The sequence below is a fragment of the Pan troglodytes genome, chromosome 3 (assembly GCF_028858775.2).
Source record: "Pan troglodytes isolate AG18354 chromosome 3, NHGRI_mPanTro3-v2.0_pri, whole genome shotgun sequence".
Classification (NCBI taxonomy): Eukaryota; Metazoa; Chordata; class Mammalia; order Primates; family Hominidae; genus Pan; species Pan troglodytes.
This window is the reverse complement of record NC_072401.2, coordinates 355,440-377,021: the sequence shown is the minus strand read 5'-3', so window position 1 is coordinate 377,021 and position 21,582 is coordinate 355,440. Positions and strand designations below refer to the sequence as shown.

Sequence of the window (21,582 nt, the reverse complement as noted above, 5' to 3'; positions counted from 1 at the left end):
TTCTAAAAACCCAGCAAGAGCCACACAGCAGAAGCTATACCTGCTCACATGGATTGTATCAGCTCTGTCATCTGCATATATAACTGGAGACTTTTTTTTCTCAGCACCAGTCTTACTGATCAAGATCCTGAAGAAAGTTCAGTCTTCCCAGAAAATAGACAGAATCCACAACAGTCTGATGCCCTAATAACAGGTCTGCCAAGCATGAACTTCACTGTGATCCAGATCCAATGCACCTTACTGCAAACTCACTGGAAATCTCATCAGCACAGAGATCCAATAGGAGAAAATATTTACCTCCACAAACTAATCCTATAATGACTGCAAGAGATATTTACTCCTTCAGATGCAAGGACATAAAAACAAGGCATCACAGACCATGAAGGATCAGGCAAATGTAATACCACCAAAAGAAACTAAAAATGCTCTAGTAACCACTTACAGTAAAACACAGATCTGAAAAATGGCTAAGAATTCAAAATAATTATCTTAAAGAATCTCAATGAGATGCAAAAAAACCACACATTACTAAATTTTTTTTTGCAACAACGTATGAACAGAATCACAATTATAATAAAGAAAGAGATACCATTAAAACAGAACCAGTTAGATATGCTGGAGCTGAAGTACACAGTAGGAGATCTAAAATATTTAAGAGAAAGCTTTAACAGGAGACTCCGTTATACAGGAAAAAAAAAATCAGCAAACGTAAAAGTTATTTGAAAGTTCCTAGTTAGAATTTAAAAAAAGAATGCGAGTGAATAAAGCATTTGTCCCCCATATTTCATAATCAATGGTAAGAATGTACACATTTTAGGAGGTTCGTGAGAAAGAAAAAAATTTTTAAATTGTTTAAAGATATAATGTCTTAAATTCTTCCCAATCTTGGAAGGAATATAGACATTAAATTTAAAAGCTCAAAATGTCTATAGCAAGAAGAATCTAACAGAAATTGTCCAGAACACATTATAATTAAACTGCCAAAATTCAAAGACAAAGAAAAAAAAAAAGAAAAAAAATAGTTAGAAAGAATGAGTAATACCCAGTATGAGTATAATAATTTAGTTGCACATTTTAAAATAACTAAAAGAGCATAATTGGATTGTTTATAACCCAAATTATAAATGCTTGAGGGGATGGATACCCCATTTTTGATTATGTGATTGTTACACATTACATGCCTGGATCAAGACATCTCATGTGCCACACAAATATATACATGTCCTACATACTCACAAAAATTAAAATTAAAAAAAGAAAACCCTTTACCTGGGGTTTACCTGCAAAACCTAAAATAAAGAGTAAAAAGTAAAAAAAAAAAAAAAAAAAAAAAAAAAAAAAAAAAACAAAAGCAAGAGAAAAGAGATTCTTCACATTCAAGGGAACTCCTATAAGGTTATCAGCAGATTGCCCAGCAAAAACCATGCAAGCCACACAGGAGTGAAACCATATATTTAAAATGCAAATGAAGGAAGAAAAAGAAAAAACCTTGACAACTAAGAAGACGATACCTGACAGAGCTGTTCTTTAGAAATGAAGTATCAAAATCTTCTCAGATTAAAAAAAAGTTGAAAGTTTTAATCACTAGACCTGACTTACAACAAATGCTAATGAGAATTTAAGTTGTAATGGAATCCAAACTTACAACAAAATTATAAATCTTACTGAAAATCATATATACATAGTCGAATTTAGAAGGCTATAAAACTAATTATGGTGAATGAATTAATCACATTTAACTCTGGTATAAAAGCTACAAGAAAAAATTATTAAGACTACATATAGCTTCAATAATTTGTTAAAGGGTATACGATATAAAAAGATGTAGAGTGTGACATAAATACTATGTTGAAGGGAGTAAAATTGTTTAATTTTTCTATACATAGAAGCTAACTTTTGCTTGAGGCCAGGAGTTCAAAACTAGTCTGGTCAATATAGCAGGACCCTGTCTCTTAAATAAGTACATAAGTAAAATTAAATAAAGATCTCAGAAAGCTATTTAGTCTTTTAAAAAAAGAAGCAGCTGGGCCTGATGGCTCATGCCTGTAATCCTAGCACTTTGGGAGTCCAAGGCAGGTGGACTGCTTGAGCCCGGGAGTTCAACACCAGCCTGAGCAACTTGGCAAAACCCTGTCTCTACAAAAAATACTAAAAAAATTAGCCAGACATGGTGGCATGTGCTTGTAGTCCCAGCTACTTGGGAGGCTGAGGATTGCTTGAGCCTGGGGAGGTCAAGTCTGCACTGAGCTATGAATGTACCACTGCACTACACTGGGTAACAAAGCAAGACCCTATCTATACAAACCAAAAGCTAAATTCTTATCTGAAATTAGATTTTATAACTATGAGATGTTTTACATAAGTTTCCTGGAAATTACACAAAAAACTGTAGTGGTTACACACAAAAGAAAAAGAATGCATATAACAACAAAAACAACAAAAATTCAAGAAAATACAGGGGAAGACAGCATGAAACAATGAAAAAACAAACTACTAAATGGTCAGAAAACAGTAAGAAAATGGCAGTAAGTTCTTATCAATCAGTAATTCATTTAAATATATAAAGATTTAGTTATCCAATAAAAACACATTGCTATAGTTTGAGCGTCCCCTCCAAAATTCATGTTAAAATTTAACTGACATTGTGAGAAAATTAAGAAATGAGGCCCTTAAGAAGTTATTAGGTCATGAGCACTCTACTCTCATGAAAGGATTAGTATCAGTATTTCCACAGTGTATTAGTCATCATGAGAGTGGGTCTATTATAAAAGTGAGCACTGGTGTACACCTTCTGTCATCCTCAAGCCTTTGGTCATGTTGTGATGTGGAAATGTGATTCTCATCAGATGGGAATGACATGCTCTTGGACTTCTTGGCATCCAGGAGTCTGAGCTAAGTAAATTCTATTCTTTATGAATTACCAACTCTGGGATATTCTGTTATTGAAGCAAAAAAAAAAAAAAAAGAAAAAAAGAAAACATTCACAAAATGTCTGAATAGATTTAAAAAGTCAACAATATGCTGTGCACAAGAGACTTACTTTAGGTTTAAGGACGTACATAGGTTAATGGTACAAGGATGAAAAAGAATATTCTATGCCAATAATAACTAAAAGAGTGTAGGAGTGGCTATAATTACATCACACTAAATAGACTTCTAGAAAAAAATCTGTCAGAAAAAAAGAATTTTATTATATTGTGATGAGCCTAATTTGTCAAAACATAATTAAATATATATATGTACCAAACATTGGAGCACATAAATATATAAACACATATTAACAAAACTGGAGAAAGAAACAGACAGATATAATAGGGGACTTTACTGCCCTACTTAATACATGAGTCAGACAGAAAGCTAGTGAAAAAACAATGTACTTGCATTGCACTATAAAACTGCACCTAACAGAGGTGTATAGAACATTTCATCCAACAATATAATTTATATTCTTCTCAAACACACATGGAACATTCTCCAGGACACATCATAAATCTGGCCCATAACAAAAACAAACAAGTCTTTTCATTTTTAAAAAGATTGAAATCATATCATGTTTTTAAAATCACAATTTTATAAAACTAGAAATCAATATAAGGAAAAGTAAAAAACTTACAAATATGTGTATATTAAACAACATGCTTCTGAACAACCACTGGGTAAAGAAGAAAAAGAAAGAAAAATCACAAAGTATCTTGAGAAAACTGAAAATAGAAACAGAACATATCAAAACTGAAATGTAACAAAAGATGTTCTAAGAATTTTATAGTAATATATTTTTATATTAAGAAAAAAGATCTCAAATAATGAAACTTTAATCCTCAAAACACTTGAAAAATAACTAATCCCAATGTTAGCATAATAAAATAATAAAAATCAGACCTCCAATAGAGATAAATTAGATACTTAAAAGACAACAAAAAAGATAAATGGCAGAGAAGTAATCTACATATAAAAAGTTTCTAAATCAAAGGTTTTTAGAAAAGGGAGGAGAGTAAATGCTCTTCCTTTATTTTCCAGTTGGAGGACTAAGTCTCATTTCTATTTTGCACTTATATTTACAATAACCACATCTGAAAACTCTGCTTCGAACTCATGGACATCTGATTTCCAGCATGGCCTGAATTTAGGCGCCTGCAGGGTAACCGTGGGCATACTGTCTTCACAGGAAAGAGGGTTTGTGGGGGAAAAAATGCAGAATAGAAAAGGTGCTATCAAGAACCCATGGGTGAGGGTTGGTGCACAGTTGGTGAAAGAACTGGTTAGTGCTACAGATACTGGCCCAGGCAGGACAGCTCTGACTTATAAATGTGTGCATGCAGGGAGATAAGATGGTCAGGTGATCCAGAAGCCTAGGCTACTGCAGGAAAGAGGTTACTGGTGCAGATTCAAGATCTGGGAGGTAGAAAGAAGCCATGAATCTTCTGGATACTTATGTGGCCTATTAGTGGAAAACTCTAGAAACAGAGGTTTTCTCAGCACAATTCCTGAGTGAAGATTTGTCATGAAAGAAGCATGGCCATACCATTGCTTAGCATGTATGTGTGTGAATGTGCAGAAATCACATTGTAGCAGCAGGGGGAGAGAAGAGTCTGCCCTCAGAACTCCTTCCTTTTAAGTCCTCAGTCCCCTGCAACCCCTGGAGGAGACCTAGAATCACAGGAGAATTCACTGTGTGACAACTTGTGTGCAAACAACAACAACAACAACAACAAAACAAAAAAGCCTCTCCATTCTACAACACACCCAGTGTCTCCCTCCAACCAAGACTGCTATGATATCTTAATTTTTTTGAGAAAGGGTCTTACTTTGTCACAAAGGCTGGAGTGCAGTGGTATGATCTTGGCTCATGGCAGCATCAAGCACCCAGGGTTCAAGCGATCCTCCTGCCTCAGCACACCCCCAGGGAACTGGGAATACAGGTATGTGTCACCGTGCCCAGCTAACGTTTTTGGATTTTTGGTAGAGATGGGATTTCACCATGTTGCCCAGGCTGGCATTGAACTCCTGAGCTCAAGCAATCTGCCCTCTGTGGCCTCCCAAAGTGCTAGGATTAGACACGTGAGCTATCACACGTGGCCTGATATCTTTATTCTAACACCAAATATATGGAGTTTGCTGAACACCAACCAATCCTCCAACACCAACTGGGTGTCCAACAACTCAATTCTGACAACACCAGGGTCAGCATAGACCCCACTGGCTCAGGGCTTAGTCCCACAACACTGCTTCCACTCCACCTGCCAGTCACAAGCCCCAGGGGAGCCCACCTATACTTCAGAGCAACTGTCTATAAATCATGGGCTTCCATAACTCCCTCCCTCAAGTTAAAGGATTTGAAAAAAACTACTCACAGAATTTGGCAAAAACACTTTACCTATGTTTACCAGGTCATTATATTGGGTACAACCCTGTAAAAGCCAAAAGGAAAAAATGTATAGGACAAAGGAAAGCAGGGAAATCATGAGGCGGGCAGTGAATCATGGTAGTTAGACTAACATCTGTCAAATCCTTTGTGTTCTGCAAGAAAAGCTTACTGCAAAGAAATGCCCTCTTCATTATGACTTTTATGATGCTCCCTCTTTACATATCACAAATTCACAGATTCTACATTCTCATTTTTCCCTCATAAACAATTAAATATTTTTGTCTTCAGTGTTCAAACAGAATACTTGTTAACCAAACTGCTCAATTTTTTCTCCTTCCCCCAGGCCACTGGACTATGCTCCACCTTCAGTCTGAGCCAGCATACAACCCTCTTGATACCTCTCCCAAGAACAGGCTGACTTCAGGGTGAAACATTCTCTAATCTTGAATCTGATTTTGCTGTTCTCCATTCTGCCCTCTCCCATCTTCTTTCTAATCTTGTTTGCTCCTCCATATGAAAAATAGCCTTTATCTGCCTCATTTTGGAGGTGCTTGCAGATCTTATGCTTGGTGCTTTTTCCATTGCAATACTCCTTAAAATAAAGTCACTTCTTACCTACATCAGAATTTATTTGATGATATCTAGAAACAGCCCGATGACAATAACAATTACACCTTCTCAGAGGACATCACAACCCTCCTCCCTTCCCAACTCTCTCTGCATCTGCCTGTGGATCCTCAGCTTTCCAGGGCTCTGTAGCTTCTCAGTATAAAGACCCCTTTCATGTCTAATTTGAGCCAGGCTGGGACACCTGCAGAAAAGGTTCCCAGGAAGAAACTACTGGGCTATTGATGACCTCCTTTGGTACGGTCAAGATTGGCCATACCTTGCAGTCAACAGGCTTAGGTCTCTGATTCCCAGTCAAGATTATTCACTTAGTTTTATATAAAAGAACTCAGTGTTTAAAGAATCCAGCAAAATTCCTCCAACTCATTGCTTATGTTTATAGGAGGAAAGGAGATTGTAAGGCACTTACATCTTATACTTCAACAAGAAAAGCCAAAATATCTATTTCAGACAATAAATATGTCATTTAGGTATTATTTCCATAATAACAAATAGGTAATCATACATGAACATTAAGAAATGTCAAGTCCTATTCCATAAAATTTAACACTAAATTCAGATAACAAGATACAGAGCAGACTTATTCATTATCACAAATTCTCTACCATGCAGAAAAACTGATATTTTGGCACATCTCTGTAAATCACCAATTTATCTACCAAAATTTCTTCTAAAAATGTATTCACTTCTCCACAGCCATAAAGGAAGAGAACTGTTTCCTACTTTTGTTTATCCAGTAATATTCACATAACTAAGCCCTGAGGTTCTGTATGAAACCATTCCCAAAATGTACAGATCCCAAAAACTTATTACACACTCTCAAGGGAAAAATGAAAGAATTTTTAAGAAATAAAATATGTCACTAGACATTTTTAAAATTCACATTCCTATTTTTCAAGCACTACTAATAAAATGCATTGTACAGTTACTAAAAGTGGAAGTGGAAATAAGTAAACATTTTTTCAAGATGACAAACCCAAGGAGTGGCAGTACTGGCTGGAATAATGATATGTCTGACTCAAGTGTCAAATCGGGCTGAATGTCTTATGATGTACGTCCTCCTACCTTCATCTTTCTCTTCGAAATACTCAATGACCAAGAGCCTCTGCACTTTGTGCCTCTGTGTGCCTGGAGTGCCTATTATTTATTTATTTATTTATTTTTGCAGGTCATCCATGCACCATCTTGCTAGAATGGACTTTCATTGTCTTCGGGGATACTATCTTTTTATCCCTTCACAATTCTGAAAAAATCCAGATGATAGAAATTATTTCTGCCTTTCCCCTCAATATCAGACTTCCATTGGCTGAAGAGCAATGTGTCTCCAAAAAATGGAAACTGGATTGGGAGAAAGAAAATCTTGGACAGGCACGGTGGCTCACGCCTGTAATCCCAGCACTTTGGGAGGCCGAGGTGGGTGGATCATGAGGTCAGGAGATCGAGACCATCCTGGCCAACATGGTGAAACCCTGTCTCTACTAAAATACAAAAAATTAGCCGGGCATGGTGGCGCATGCCTGTAGTCCCAGCTACTTGGGAGGCTGAGGCAGGGCAATCGTTTGAACCCAGGAGGTGGACGTTGCAGTGAGCCGAAATTGTCCCACTGCACTCCAGCCTGGGCAACAGAGCAAGACTCTGTCTCAAAAAAAAAAAAAAAAAAAAAAAAAAAAAAAAAAAAAAAAAGAAAATCTTAATGCCGCAAGGATGTGGCTTTTTGAATGAAGTGTAAACCACAAGAGTGCTCTGAGTACCAGGGCACCCAGCTGCTTCCAAGAGGGTCCACCCCACACCTCAGGCCGTCCACTATGATGAGATGCTGCAGTAACTGTTATGCCCTAACCACTCCAAGAGACACAGCTACCGTGGGCATCTGGGATCTTCCCCAGACAGTTCTGAAGCCTAGGACCAGGAAAAGACAACAGGATTGCTAAGGACAAATTACCTTGTAAAGTTGGGAACCTAAACCCAAAAACATTCTCATAAGATGTCTGCATCTGAAGAAGATAAAAGAAGAGGCACAAAGGATACACACTTTCACCACTGTTATTCAACATAGTACTAGAAGTGTTAGCTAGAGCAATGAGAAAGAGAAAAAAAAAGGCATCCAAATTGGAAAGGAAGAAGTCAAATTATCTTTGTTTGCAGATGATGTGGTCTTGTATTTGGAAAAACATAATTCACTAAAACACTACTAGAATTGGTTAGTCAAGATATAAGATTAAAACTCAGTCAGACGCGGTGGCTCACGCCTGTAATCCCAGCACTTTGGGAGGCTGAGGCAGGTGGATCACCTGAGGTCAGGAGTTTGAGACCAGCCTGGCCAACATGGTGAAACCCCGTCTCTGCTAAAAAAAAAACTACAAAAATTAGCCAGGTGTGGTGGCTCATGCCTGTAGTCCCAGCTATGTGGGAGGCTGAGGCAGAAGAATTGCTTGAACCCAGGAGGCAGAAGTTGCAGTGAGCAGAGATTGTACCAATGCACTCCAGCCTGGGCGACAGAGCAAGACTCCGTCTAAAAAAAAAAGTGTGTCTGTATGCTAACAGTGAACAATGTAAAAGCAAATCAAGAGAATAATCCCACTTACAATAGCCACAAATTAAAATTAAATATGTAGGAATTAAGCAAAGAAGTGAAAAATCTCTACAATTAGTACTATAAAACACTGATGCAAGAAATTTAAAAAGACAAAAAACTGAATAATATGTTATGCTCATGAATAGGAAGAATCAACATTTTTAAAATGTCCATACTACCCAAAGCAATCTACGGATTTAATACAATCTCTAGAAAAACATCAGTGACATTCTTCACAGAAATAGAAAAAACAATCCTACAATGTAGACAGAACCACAAAAGAATCAGAATACTACCCAAAGCCATTGTAAAAAGAAACTGGAGGAATCACAGTATTTGACTTTAAATGATACTACAGAGCTACAGTAATTAAAACAGCATGAAACTGATCAGTGAAACAGTAGAGAGAATGCAGAGACATATCCATGTATCTACAACCAACTTATTTTTGACAAAGGTGTCAAGAATATGTACTGGGAAAAGGAGTCTTCAATAAATTGTGCTACAAAAACTGAATATCCATATTCAGAAGAATGAAACTAGACCCCATCTCTTGCCATATAAAAAAATTAAATCAAAATGGATTAGAGACAAATCTAAGACCTCAAGCTATGAAACTCCTACAAGAAAACATTGGTGAAGCTCTACAGGTGAAGCCCAGGAAACTGGGGAAAGATGTCTTGAATAATACCCCACAAGTACAGGCAACCAAAGCAAAAATGAAATGGAATCACATCAAGTTAAAGAGCTTCTAAACAGCAAATGAAACAATTAACAAAGTTAAGAGAGAGCACATAAAACGAGAGAAAATATGTGTAAACTGCCCATCAGAAAAAAAATAATGAGAATACGTAAAGTGCACAAATAGCTCTATAGGATAAAATTGAATAATCTGATTATAAATGGGCAAAAATTTGAATAGACATTTCTCAAAAGAGGGTATACAAATGACAAAAAGGCATATGATGAGGTGCTCAACATCATTTATCATCAGATAAATGCAAACCAAATGACAATGAGATATTATCTTACTCCAATTACAATGGCTCTTATCTAAGTCGGGCAATAAAAAATGCCAATGAGGATGTGGAGAAAAGTGAACTCTGGCACTGTCTTGGTGGGAATGTAAATTAGTACAACCACTATGGAGAAGAGTTTAGAGGTTCCTCAAGAAATGAAAAATACAGCTACTATATTATCCAGCAATCCCACTCCTAAGTAGCTACATAAAAGAAAGGAAATCAGGACATCAAAGAGATATTTGTACCTCCATTTTTATTGCAGCATTGTTCACATTATCCAAGATTTAGAAGCAACCTAAGTGTCTATCAACACATGAATGGATAAAGCAAATGTGGTACATACACACAATGGAGTACTTTTTTTTTTTTTCTTTGAGATGGAGTCTCCCCCTGTTGCCCAGGCTGGAGTGCAGTGGCACGATCTCGGCTAACTGCAAGCTCTGCCTCCACCTCCTGGGTTCACACCATTCTCCCGTCTCAGCCTCCAAAGTAGCAGGGACTACAGGTGACCACCACCACACCTGGCTTTTCTTTTTTTTTTTTTTTTGAGACGGAGTCTCACTCTGTCGCCCAGGCTGGAGTGCAGTGGCGCGATCTCGGCTCACTTCAAGCTCCGCCTCCAGGGTTCACGCCATTCTCCTGCCTCAGCCTCATGAGTAGCTGGGACTACAGGTGTCCGCCACCACGCCCGGCTAATTTTTTGTATTTTTAGTAGAGATGGGGTTTCACTGTGTTAGCCAGGATGGTCTTGATCTCCTGACCTCGTGATCCACCCGCCTCGGCCTCCCAAAGTGCTGTGATTACAGGCGCTAGCCACCGCTCCCGGCCTTGTTTTTGTGTTTTTAGTAGACACAGGGTTTCACCATGTTGGCCAGGCTGGTCTGGAACTCCTGACCTCAGGTGATCCGCCTGCCTCGGCCTCCCAAAGTGCTGGGATTACAGGTGTGAACCACCACGTCTGGCCAATGGAGTACTTTTCAATCATAAAAAAGAATAAGATTCTGTCATTTGCAACAACATATATGGAACTAGAGATCATTATGTTTAGAGAAATAATCCAGGCATATAAAGGCAAACTTTGCATGTTCTGATGCATTTGCTGCAGCTAAAAATTAATTTCATGAAGCTAGAAAATATAGTAGGGGGCTGGGAGGAAGTGAGGAAAGTTAATGGGTTCAAAAAAATTGGAAAGAGTAAGATTTAGTAGTTGCTAGTACAACAGAGTGACTATAGTCAAAAGCAATTTAATTGTACATTTTTAAATAAAAGAATGAAATCAGATTGTAAAACAAAGGACAAATAGTTGAGATAATGAATACCTATTTACCTTGATGTGATTTTTATGCACTTCTTGTCCATATCAAAAATCTCATGTAACCCACAGATATATATATATATATAGCTACTGTGTATTCACAAAAATTAAAAATTAAAATAATAAAAATATCAATTTGAATTGCAAAGCTTAAAAATAAAAATCACTGGTCCTCATTTCTTCATAGGTATATGACCTTAACATCATATTGATCACATTGCCTTTGTGGGAATTCCAAAACATAATTAAGACTGTGTACTACTTCACTTTAGCAAAATGCCAAAAACATGTAGAAGAAAAATTTTATTAAAATTTTATTATGTCCGGCACAGCCTTACCTCCTGCCAATACAGCATGGTCAACAATGAGAAACTCCCAACTGTATGCTTCCTCAGGAGAGAAAGATAAACGCAGAATATGTGCCCACATTTTTGGTTTTTGGGGGGCTGTCAAAGATGGGTTTTGTCTCCCCTGACATAGAGTGCTGAAGAAAAAGGTGGTATGCTTTGGATGACAGCAGCTATGCATATTTTACATTACTGAAAGAAGCAATCCTAAAGACATATGAGAACTAAAGAGGCCAGAAGTGCTCAAAAATTGTCAAAAAGAGGAACATGAGAAGCATCATACATCCTGATTTTGAAAACCTATTATAAAGTTATGGTAATTGAAATACTTTATAACTGGATCAAAAAAAGACAATACCAGTGAAACGGAATAGAGCACGTAAATAATCCCTTGCATATGTTATCAAATGAAGAGTAATTTACACATCCATCATCCATATTCATTGTAGCATCATCTACAAAAGCAAATATGTGGAAAGAACTAAGTTTTCTTTTTTCTTTTTTTTTGAGACAGAGTCTCGCTCTATTACCCAGGCTGGAGTGCAGTGGCATGATTTCGGCTCACTGCAAGCTCTGCCTCCCAGGTTCAAGCAATTCTCCTGCCTCAGCCTCCCAAGTAGCTGGGATTACAGGTGCCTGCAACCACACCCGGCTAATTTTTGTATTTTAAGTAGAGACAGGGTTTCACCACGTTGGCCAGGCTGGTCTCGAACTCTTGACCTCAGGTGATCTGCCCACCCAGGCCTCCTAAAGTGCTGGGATTACAGGCATGAGCCACCGTGCCTGGCCTAAGGATGCATTTTTGAGACTTTATTTATGTGCAAGAAGCCAGGCACAAAAAGATAAATACTATATAATTCCACTTATGTAAGATACCTAAAGTAGTTAAACTGCTAGAAACAGAAAGTAAACTAAACTGTGTCAGGGCTAAGTGGAGAAGAAAATGAGTAGTTGTTGTTTCACAGACAACCTGTTAGAACACAAAATAACTCTTACGTTTTAAAACTTTAAGACCTAGATACATGTGCAGGTTTGTTATATAGGTAAACTTGTGTCATGAAGGTTTGTTGTACAGATTATTTTGTCATCAAATTATTAAGCCTGGTACGCATTAAAGATTCAATTACACAATGCATCCTTTCATACCACATGGAATCAAACTAGAAATCAAAAGCAGAAGCAAAATTGCCAAATCCAAAAATATGTGAAACTTAACAGACTCTTGAACATACTCTTCTTTGTCAGAAGATTTAATATTTTTAAATGACAATACTACCCACAGTGATATTCAAATTCAATGTAATCCTGATGAAAATCCAAATGATACTTTTTAAAGAAATCTTTTTTAAAATTCTTACATTTACATGGAATATCAAAGGACCAGTGTTAGCCTGAACATTCTTAGAAAACAAGAACAAAGTTAGAGGCACAACGCTTCCTTTGTTTAGAACAGATTACAAAGCTACATAAATAAAAACAGTGTGGTACTTGAAAGAAGACAAATAGTGATGGAACAGAACCCAGAACTTAAAGCCAAACCATGTTTGTGTATATGCTGAAATGATCTTCAACAAGGTTGCTGTGACCGCACAACAAGAAAAAGACAGTCTCTTCAATAAATGGTGTTGGAAAACTCTGTAACTACATGGGAAAAACTGAGGTTGGGTCCTACCCCCAAACCATATACAAAAGCTGTCTTGAATGAGTTAAATATTTGAATGTTGGAATTATACCTATACAATCTCTAGAAGAAAATACAGTAAGATTATGACCTTGGTCTCAGCAATGTTTCCTTGCATACAACATCAAATATCTGAGCAACAAATTAAAAAACTCAGAAAAATGGGACTACATTAAATTTATCTTTGCATATTAAAATAAACATTTCTTGAGTCCCACCTAAGAAAACAAATTAAAAAGCATATATTTGACAGAAGCTAACATCCAGAATAAACTTCAAGAAAATCAACAAATAGTAAGTAACATCATTAACAAATAAACAAGATAAAAATGGTTCTCCAAAGATGAAATGCACACAGCAAACAATTATTGAAAAATATTTCCAATCTTTAGCAAAATGTAAAGCAAAACCACAATGAGGTATTATTGTGCATTAATTAGTATGGCCAATATCAAGCAAACAATGACAAATGTTGTCATTTGTCATGAAGGAATTGAAACCCTTGTGTACTGTTGGTGGAAATAAACATGATACAACCATCTGAAAAATGTATAAAGGTTCCTCCAGAAATTAAAAATGAAATTATTATATGACCCAGTAATCCCACTCCTTTTTTTTTTTTTTTTGAGACAGAGACTTGCACTGTTGCCCAGGCTGGAGTGGAGTGGCATGATCTCAGCTCACTGCAACCTCTGCCTCCTGGGTTCAAGTGATTCTTGTGGCTCAGCCTCCCAAGTAGCTGGGATTACAGGTGCACACCACCACACCTGGCTAATTTTTGTATTTTTAGTAGAGACAGGGTTTCACCATGTTGGCCAGGCTGGTCTTGAACTCCTGACATTAAGTGATCCACCCGCCTTGGCCTCCCAAAGTGCTGGGATTACAGGGGTGAGCCATGGTGCCCAGCCCCACTTCTGAGCATCTATTCAAAATATGCAAAGTATACCTGAAAGAAATATTTGCATATCCATGTTTACTGCAGCAATATTCACTGTATTAGTTTATTCCTGCATTGCTATAAAGAAATACCTGAGCCTGGGTAATTTATTTTAAAAAGGAAGTTTCATTGGGTCATGGTTCTGCAGCCTGTACAGAAAGTGCAGCAGCTTCTGCTTCTTGGGAGACCTCAAAAAGCTTCCAATCATAGCAGAAAGCAAAGGGACGGTGAGTCATCTTACATGGTGGGAGCAGGAGTTAGAGAGATTGAGAGAAGAGGTGCCACATACTTTTGAAAAATGAGATCTCAGAATTCACTCACTATGTCAAAGACAGTACCAAAGGGGCTAAGCTAAACCATTCGTGAGAAGCCAACCCTATGACCCAACCACCTCCCACCAGGCCCCACTTCCAACATTAGGGATGGCAATTTGACATGAGATTTGAATGAAAATGCAGATCCAAACCATATCATTTACAAAAGCCAAAAACTGAAAAAACTCAAACATTCTTCAATGGATGAATGATTTAAAAAGATGTGGTTAATACATACAATGAAATATTCTTTAGCCCTCAATGAAAATATCTTGTGAGATGCTACAATAAGAATAAATCTTAAAGCCATTATTTAAAGTGAAATAAGACACCGACAAAGTGACAGTGTATGATTCCACCTTCATACAATATTTTGAGTAGTAAACTAGGAAACAGAAGTAGAAACATGCTTGCCTATGGTTAGGGTTGTGAAACCTCAGTGGAGCCAGAGATCAAGGAGGGTTATTTAGAAAAAGCAGGCCCTTACCCAGGTGGCTAACTCAAGGGCCCATAGACATGGCTACAGACAAGGAAATGGCACATCGAGCCTGGTGTTACTGAAGATTATGAAGCAGTTCTGCAACCTTTCTCAAACTCCTCTCAGCTACAGTCCACAAGTGGTCCTTCTCATTAAGAGACCTGCAGGGAGACACACCCAGCCATAACCCTGGAGGCAGGCTTGTATATCTTGGCCTCAGCTGTGCTCCCTAAAGCAGCCCTGTGACTCAGTTCTAGCCATCACAGTCACTGTCTGTGGCCAGTTGTACACACTCAGGGACCCACATAGAGACTTGTGAAAACTGTTCCCAGGTAGTCAGTAGAAGCCAAACCCATTCATACACCTGATATTTGGCCCATCATATGCAGACAAACTTCAAACCCTACCCTGCTGCCTGCCATATAATGTCCTCAAGGATATTTAATGTTTCCATGGCCCAGAAAGAATCCATGACTGTCCAAATATCTGGTAACACAACGATCAAAGGCAGACCCCACAGCAGACCCAGCAGCACCCTTGTGACCCAGCTACAATCCTTTTTCTCTGCAACCCCAGAGGTAATCTCATCAACCTGTGGACCAAACAAATGGGAGATCTTTACCTGTCAAAAATAGTTTATAGAAACTGTAATCATTGTTAGATCCTTCAAATGTACAGACACAGGGCTGCTTCAGAGACTACAGCTGAGGCCAAGATATGCAGGCCTGTCTGCAGGGCCACAGCTTCTATCTTAACATGTTACTGGAAGTTTCTTTCAGAACAATTGGGCAAGGAAAAGGACAACAAAGCTCTCCAGCTTGGAAAAGAAGTAAAAATGTTACTGTTTGTAGATAATATGATCATGCATATATATATAAAACCCTAGAGTAAAACAAGAAAAATTGTTTGAACTAATAAATGCATTCATTAAAGTATCAGGATACATAATCAACATACAAATACTTGTGGGTTTTTTTTTTTTTTTTTTTTTGAGACATGGTCTCACTGTGTTGCCCAGACTCATCTCAAACTCCTGTCCTCAAGTCATCCACCTGCCTTGGACTCTGAAAGTGTAGGGATTACAGAAATGAGACACTGCACCTGGCCCAACATACAAATATTTGTTCCATTTCCATACAGTAGCAACAAACTTTCCAAAAAAAGAAACAATTTCTATTTGCAATAGTATAAAAATAAGAAATTTAATTAAAATAAATTTAACCAATGAAGTAAAAAAATTATACATTAAATACAATAAGATTGATGACAAATTGAAGTAGACACAAATAAAGGAAATATATTCCATTAGGATAACTAACACTGTCAAAGTATCATATTATCCAAAATGATCTCTAGATTCAATGTGATCCCTATCAAAGTTTTAGGGGCATTTTTCACAGTAATAGAAAACACAATTGTAAAATTTAAGTGTAAGCTTAAAGAACTTTAAATAACCTGAGCAATCTTGAGAAAGAACAACGCTGGGGCATCATACTCTTTAATTTCAAATTTTATTTAAAGGTTATAGTAATCAAGAGTATGGTATGTGCATAAAAACAGATACAAAAGCCAATGGAACAGAATAGGGAGCCCAGAAACAAAACCAGAATACAAGGTCAACTAATCTTTGAAAAGGCCACCAAGAATATACAATGCAGAAAATACAGTCTTGTTGATACATGGTGCCAGAAAAACTGGGTATCCACAAGTGAAAGAATAAAAGTAGAATATTTTCTTATACCATACCCCGAAATTAACTCAAAATGAAACACTTAAATGTAAGACATAAAACCTTAAAACTCCTGAAGAAAACATATATATAAAAAAAAAACCTTGTTAATATTGGTCTTGGCAATAACTTTTTTGATATGACATCAAAAGCACAGCAACAAAAAATACAAACAAATGGGACTGCATCAAATTGAACAGCTTACACACAGCAAAGAAAAAAAATTTTTTTAACCCTACAACATAGGAAATTATTTGCAAGCCATATATCTAATAAGAAGTTCATATCCAAAATGTATAAGACACTTCTGCAATTCAAAGCAAAACAATAATAATAACCCATTCAAAAATAGACAAACCATACATATAAGGGAAATCGGTATGCTGTTGGTGAGATGTAAATAAATAAAGTCGTCATAAAAAACAGTAAAAAATAAAAATGGAAATATCATACAACCCAGCAATACCACTTCTGGGCATCCTACCAAAGGAAATAAAATTTGTACCTTGAAGAAAGATCTTCAGCCCTATGTTCACTGTAGTATTGTTTACAATAGCCAAAATATAGTATGTGTGTGTCTATATACAGACAGTAGAATACTATTCCGCCAGAAGAGAAGGAAATCTAGTCATTTACAACATGGATAGACCTGGAGGACATTATGCTAAATGAAATAAGCCAAACACAGAAAGACAAAGAAACTCCTTGTTTTAAGTTAGATGAGAAATCTAAAAAAGTACACTCATAGAAGCAGAGTATAAAATGGTGGTTGCTAGTGCCTGAGGGTAGAAATATGAGGAGATGTTCAAAGAGTACAAATTTTTAGTTATAAGTTGAGTAAGTCTGAGAAATCTAATGTAAATTAGCATTAGATTAGCCAAATAGCATTGTGTTTATAGTTAGTAATACTGTAATGTATGCTTACAATTTACTACTACAGTAGATCTTAAGTGTTCTTACTCCAAAAAAAATTGAGGTACTAGATGTGCTCATCAACTTGACTGTATTTTGTTTCACAGTGTACATGCATATCAAATCATTACATTGTATACATTAAATATATAGTTATACCATTTTTATTTATCAGAAAAATCCATGTCACACAAACACAGATGTACAGTAAGTATTCAATGTTCAAAATAGGTTCTTGAAAACTGCGTCTTTAAATAAAACAATGTCGCTATATGACATTCAAACATAACCCTTGTTTCTATCAATTCAACTATAGTAATTCTGCCTCTGGGTTTAAGCGATTCTCCTGCCTCAGCCTCCTGAGTAGCTGGGATTACAGGTGCATGCCACCACACCCGGCTAATTTTTTGTATCTTTAGTACAGATGGGGTTTCACCATGTTGGCCACGCTGGTCTCAAACTCCTAACCTCATGATCCACCCACCTCGGTCTCCCAAAGTTCTGGGATTACAGGTGTGAGCCACCGTGCTGAGCCAAAATTAGTTTTCTTAAACAATATGTTGCTTCACTTACAGTTTCCATGAAACTATCAACAATGTTAAGTGAGAATTTACAATACACATATATAACTTATATGGGTGGGTGTATGTGTGAGACCCACATTTTTATATAGATATCAATAGATCTCAATGATGGAATCCCAGTAGGCTTCTTTTTTTTTTTTTTTTTTGAGACGGAGTCTCACTCTGTTGCCCAGGCTGGAGTGCAATGGCGCCATCTCGGCTCACTGCAACCTCGGCCTCCCGGGTTCAGCGATTCTCCCACCTCAGCCTCCCGAGTAGCTGGGATTACAGGTGCCTGCCACCACGCCCAGCTAATTTTTGCAATTTTAGTAGAGATGGGGTTTTGCCATGTTGGCCAGGCTGGTCTTGAACTCCTGACCTCAGGTGATCCACCCACTTCAGCCTCCCAAAGTGCTGGGATTACAGGCGTGAGCCACTGCGCCTGGCCCCCAGTAGGCTTCTTACTAAAAGTATAAGATAATAGTTATTAAGAAATAATAATATACACTTAGCAGTGTTCTAAGCTAGTTAATGACAGTGCATTTAAGAAATCTTGAAGGTGAGTAGATACTTTAATCAAGTGGTGCCCAATGCTATGAATGTAAGAACATTTCACTTATCTGTTGCAGTAGCTATCATAAAAATTATTTATGAAATTTTTTTTTTACAGTTCATCAGTTATCATTAGTGTTAGTGTATTTTATGTGTGGCCCAAGATAATTCTGCTTCCAATGTGGCCCAGGGAAGCCAAAAGGTTGGAAAACCATGCTTTAAACTATATTATAATTTGAAAATTTACACATCTAGAGTTTAAATTACAAATCTCAGTTTATACTAAATCAATAACATTTTGAAGTACAATCAACAATACATTTTTCATATTTAGGAAAATGCTTATCATTCTTATAAAATTGCTAAGAAAGAATTTTTGTAGAATTACATTTGCAATAGGATTAAAAATCACTAAGCAGAAAAGGTGCAACATCTGTCCCTAGTGTTCCTGGGATTTCTGAACCAAATTCCAATATGTCCACTACTTGCCTTACATATTTAGGCATGATACAAAATCAATATTTGAAAAAAATACATTAACATAGAGCTCCTCAATAACACAATTATTCCTATATTTCCAAAAGCAATGGAACAGCAGTGAGATCATGCAGCCCCTTATAAGTGGTAAAGTAGACATTGGCTATCCCTGTAAACTTGAAGGGAGATCTCTAAAGAAAAAAGAGGGCTGGGTGTAGTGGCTCATGCCTGTAATCCCTGCATTTTGGGAGGCCGAGGCAGGTGGATCACCTAAAGTCAGGAGTTTGAGACCAGCCTGGCCAACATGGCAAAACCCTGTCTCTACTAAAAATACAAAAATTAGCTAGGTGTATTGGCAGATGCCTGTAATCCCAGTCACCCAGGAGGCTGAGGCAGGAGAATTGCTGGAACCTGGGAGGCACAGGCTGCAGTGAGCCGAGATCACACCACTGTACTCCAGTCTGGGTGACAGAGCAAGACTCCATCTCAAAAAAAAGAAAAAAGAGAATTTTTAGAAGATTTAACAGCATGGGGCTGAAGATGCCCCTATTTGTGAACATGAGAAAAAATGCAGCCTTTTCAGAAATTATTTGCATTGAAGAAGTGCTTTCCAAACTACATTTTAAGGCCTGACTTCCTTCATCACCTTTGGTCCCCTTGCCTGTGTCCTCTCCTTCATTTACTCTCACCTACCTGGGGCTTTGGCTACTGTCTCATGTGTCTTCCCATTAAAGGGCTCTTTTCTTTGCTCCAAACAGGTGATCAGGTCTGAGTTAAAGAGAGCAACACCTGTTTTATTTAAAAAATAAGATAAAATAACGTGACTACTGCTGAAGATTCTCCAATTACCAACCTAGTACTATGCTAAGAAGAAAAGAGAAATTATGGAAGATTCTAAAAAATTAATCCAAAAATTGTTTCCTGATAGCCTCTTTAGAATATTTAAGTGTTTCAAATCTGTGGGTTCTAAGTTCCACTACCCAGTACTACTGAATAAAAAAAATTGGTACAAATTGGATTTTAAGATGTGGAAAACAATATTTTACAACACTGAATTTATAAAATTACCACTAATCTAGAGTGAAGGACAAAAATTCCCTCAATAAAAGAGAAGGTTTAGGTAAAGATGAAACATCTTAAAGATTTTTTTTACACCAGCAGACTCCCAATTTTTTCATGAAGAAACAAGGTGAAATTAATTCACGCAAAGCAGAAGCTCCCAAGAAACATTCTACAAAGGAAAAAAAATAAAACTCTGAGGGAATATTAGGAATTACACATGAAAGTTATCCTCACCCAGGGAGACCAGGTTTCTATAGTTCTCCAACATCACATCTCTATATACATTCTGCTGGGCAGGATCCAGACATTTCCACTCTTCTGGGGAGAATTCTATGGCCACATCCCTGAATGTTAAGAGTTCCTGAAAACACATATTTATCAAGTGACAGAGTTCTTTTTTTTGAGACAGAGTCTTGCTCTGTCACCCAGGCTGGAGTGCAGTGGTGCCATCTCAGCTTACTGCAAGCTCTGCCTCTCAGGTTCATGCCATTCTCCTGCCTCCGCCTCCCACGTAGCTGGGACTACAGTTGCCTGCCACCATGCCTGGCTAATTTTTTTTTTTTTTGTATTTTTAGTAGAGATGGGGTTTCACTGTGTTAGCCAGAATGGTCTCGATCTCCTGACCTCGTGATCCATCCTCCTCAGCCTCCCAAAGTGCTGGGATTACAGGCATGAGCCACCACACCCGGCCAGTGACAGAGTTCTTAAATTGACTACAGGAGAAATGAGTTAAGGAAGCTAGTTCTGACTGTAATTATCTGATAAAATAACTTTCAACACAGTCATGTTCTCTAAAGTATTCTATAACCCTTAGGAAAAATGATGGCATGCGAGCAATTACTGTTGCTGCAATGGAAATATGGGCTACACTGACCTGCTGCTACCAAAACCAAGCAGAGTAGGCCCTGTGACTTCCTGGAACAAAGGGTAAACTCACCACTCATTAAAGTATCTGGAAGCCCTCATGCTTGACCCTGCCCTCACTGTAGAATCATGTTTTAGTTTAAAAAACAGGGATGTTTCCGCCCAGAACAATAGACAGGATCTGTGGGGAGGGAACAAGTGACTGTTTCTCTTCAAACAGTCCATGTGATACTATTAGAAGACTCAGCTGAGAGTCACTTAGCTAAGCACTGGCTTTCAAGCTTCAATGTGCGTAGAAATTATTTGCTATTCTAGGCCTCACTGTGACAAAATTCTGCAGGTTTGAAAAGGGTCCATGAATTATATAGCTTCTTATAGCAAGTCTCCTGTTAATGCTGATATTCCTCCCCCTAGATCCATTATAGTACCACTCAGCTAGAGTAAGCAGGCACAGCACACAGGGTCCCTTACCCCAACACAAATACTTTTCATCTGAAGACCACCAATCGTCATCCTGAAACATGGCATTCTCTGCAGGCCCTTCAAAGGTTACAGAGGCTGGAGATGATGGAAACGTCTGAGTAAGTCTGCATTTGAAAAACATGTGCACATGCATTAATGTGATCTTTATGGAGCATGTACTATGTGTGCAGAAGTATGTCACAGAGCACTCTGCTGGGAGGCTCACAGTATGTGTGTTAATTCTCATAACATCCTGGGAGATGGGTACTAAGTGTCCCGTAATTCCTAGGATTTTCCCCA

At 37.6% G+C, this 21,582-nt stretch overlaps 1 protein-coding gene across 2 annotated transcripts in view; it reads right to left on the bottom strand.

Annotated features, from left to right (window-relative positions):
* LOC129143817 (zinc finger protein 141) overlaps positions 1–21,582 on the bottom strand; it is a 79,990-nt gene that overhangs the window by 17,044 nt on the left and 41,364 nt on the right. The window contains exons 6-8 of one of the 2 annotated variants that reach the window (XM_063808498.1): positions 21,292–21,407; positions 20,191–20,317; positions 9,941–19,683 (exon numbers count right to left, since the gene is read on the bottom strand). The exons of the other annotated variant lie outside the window; for it this stretch is intronic. Of the exons in view, the coding sequence (XP_063664568.1) occupies positions 19,580–19,683; positions 20,191–20,317; positions 21,292–21,348 (288 nt within the window). The 5' untranslated portion in view covers positions 21,349–21,407 and the 3' untranslated portion in view covers positions 9,941–19,579. Of the gene's footprint in view, positions 1–9,940; positions 19,684–20,190; positions 20,318–21,291; positions 21,408–21,582 lie in introns of those variants that run through there. 2 annotated transcript variants of the gene reach the window in all.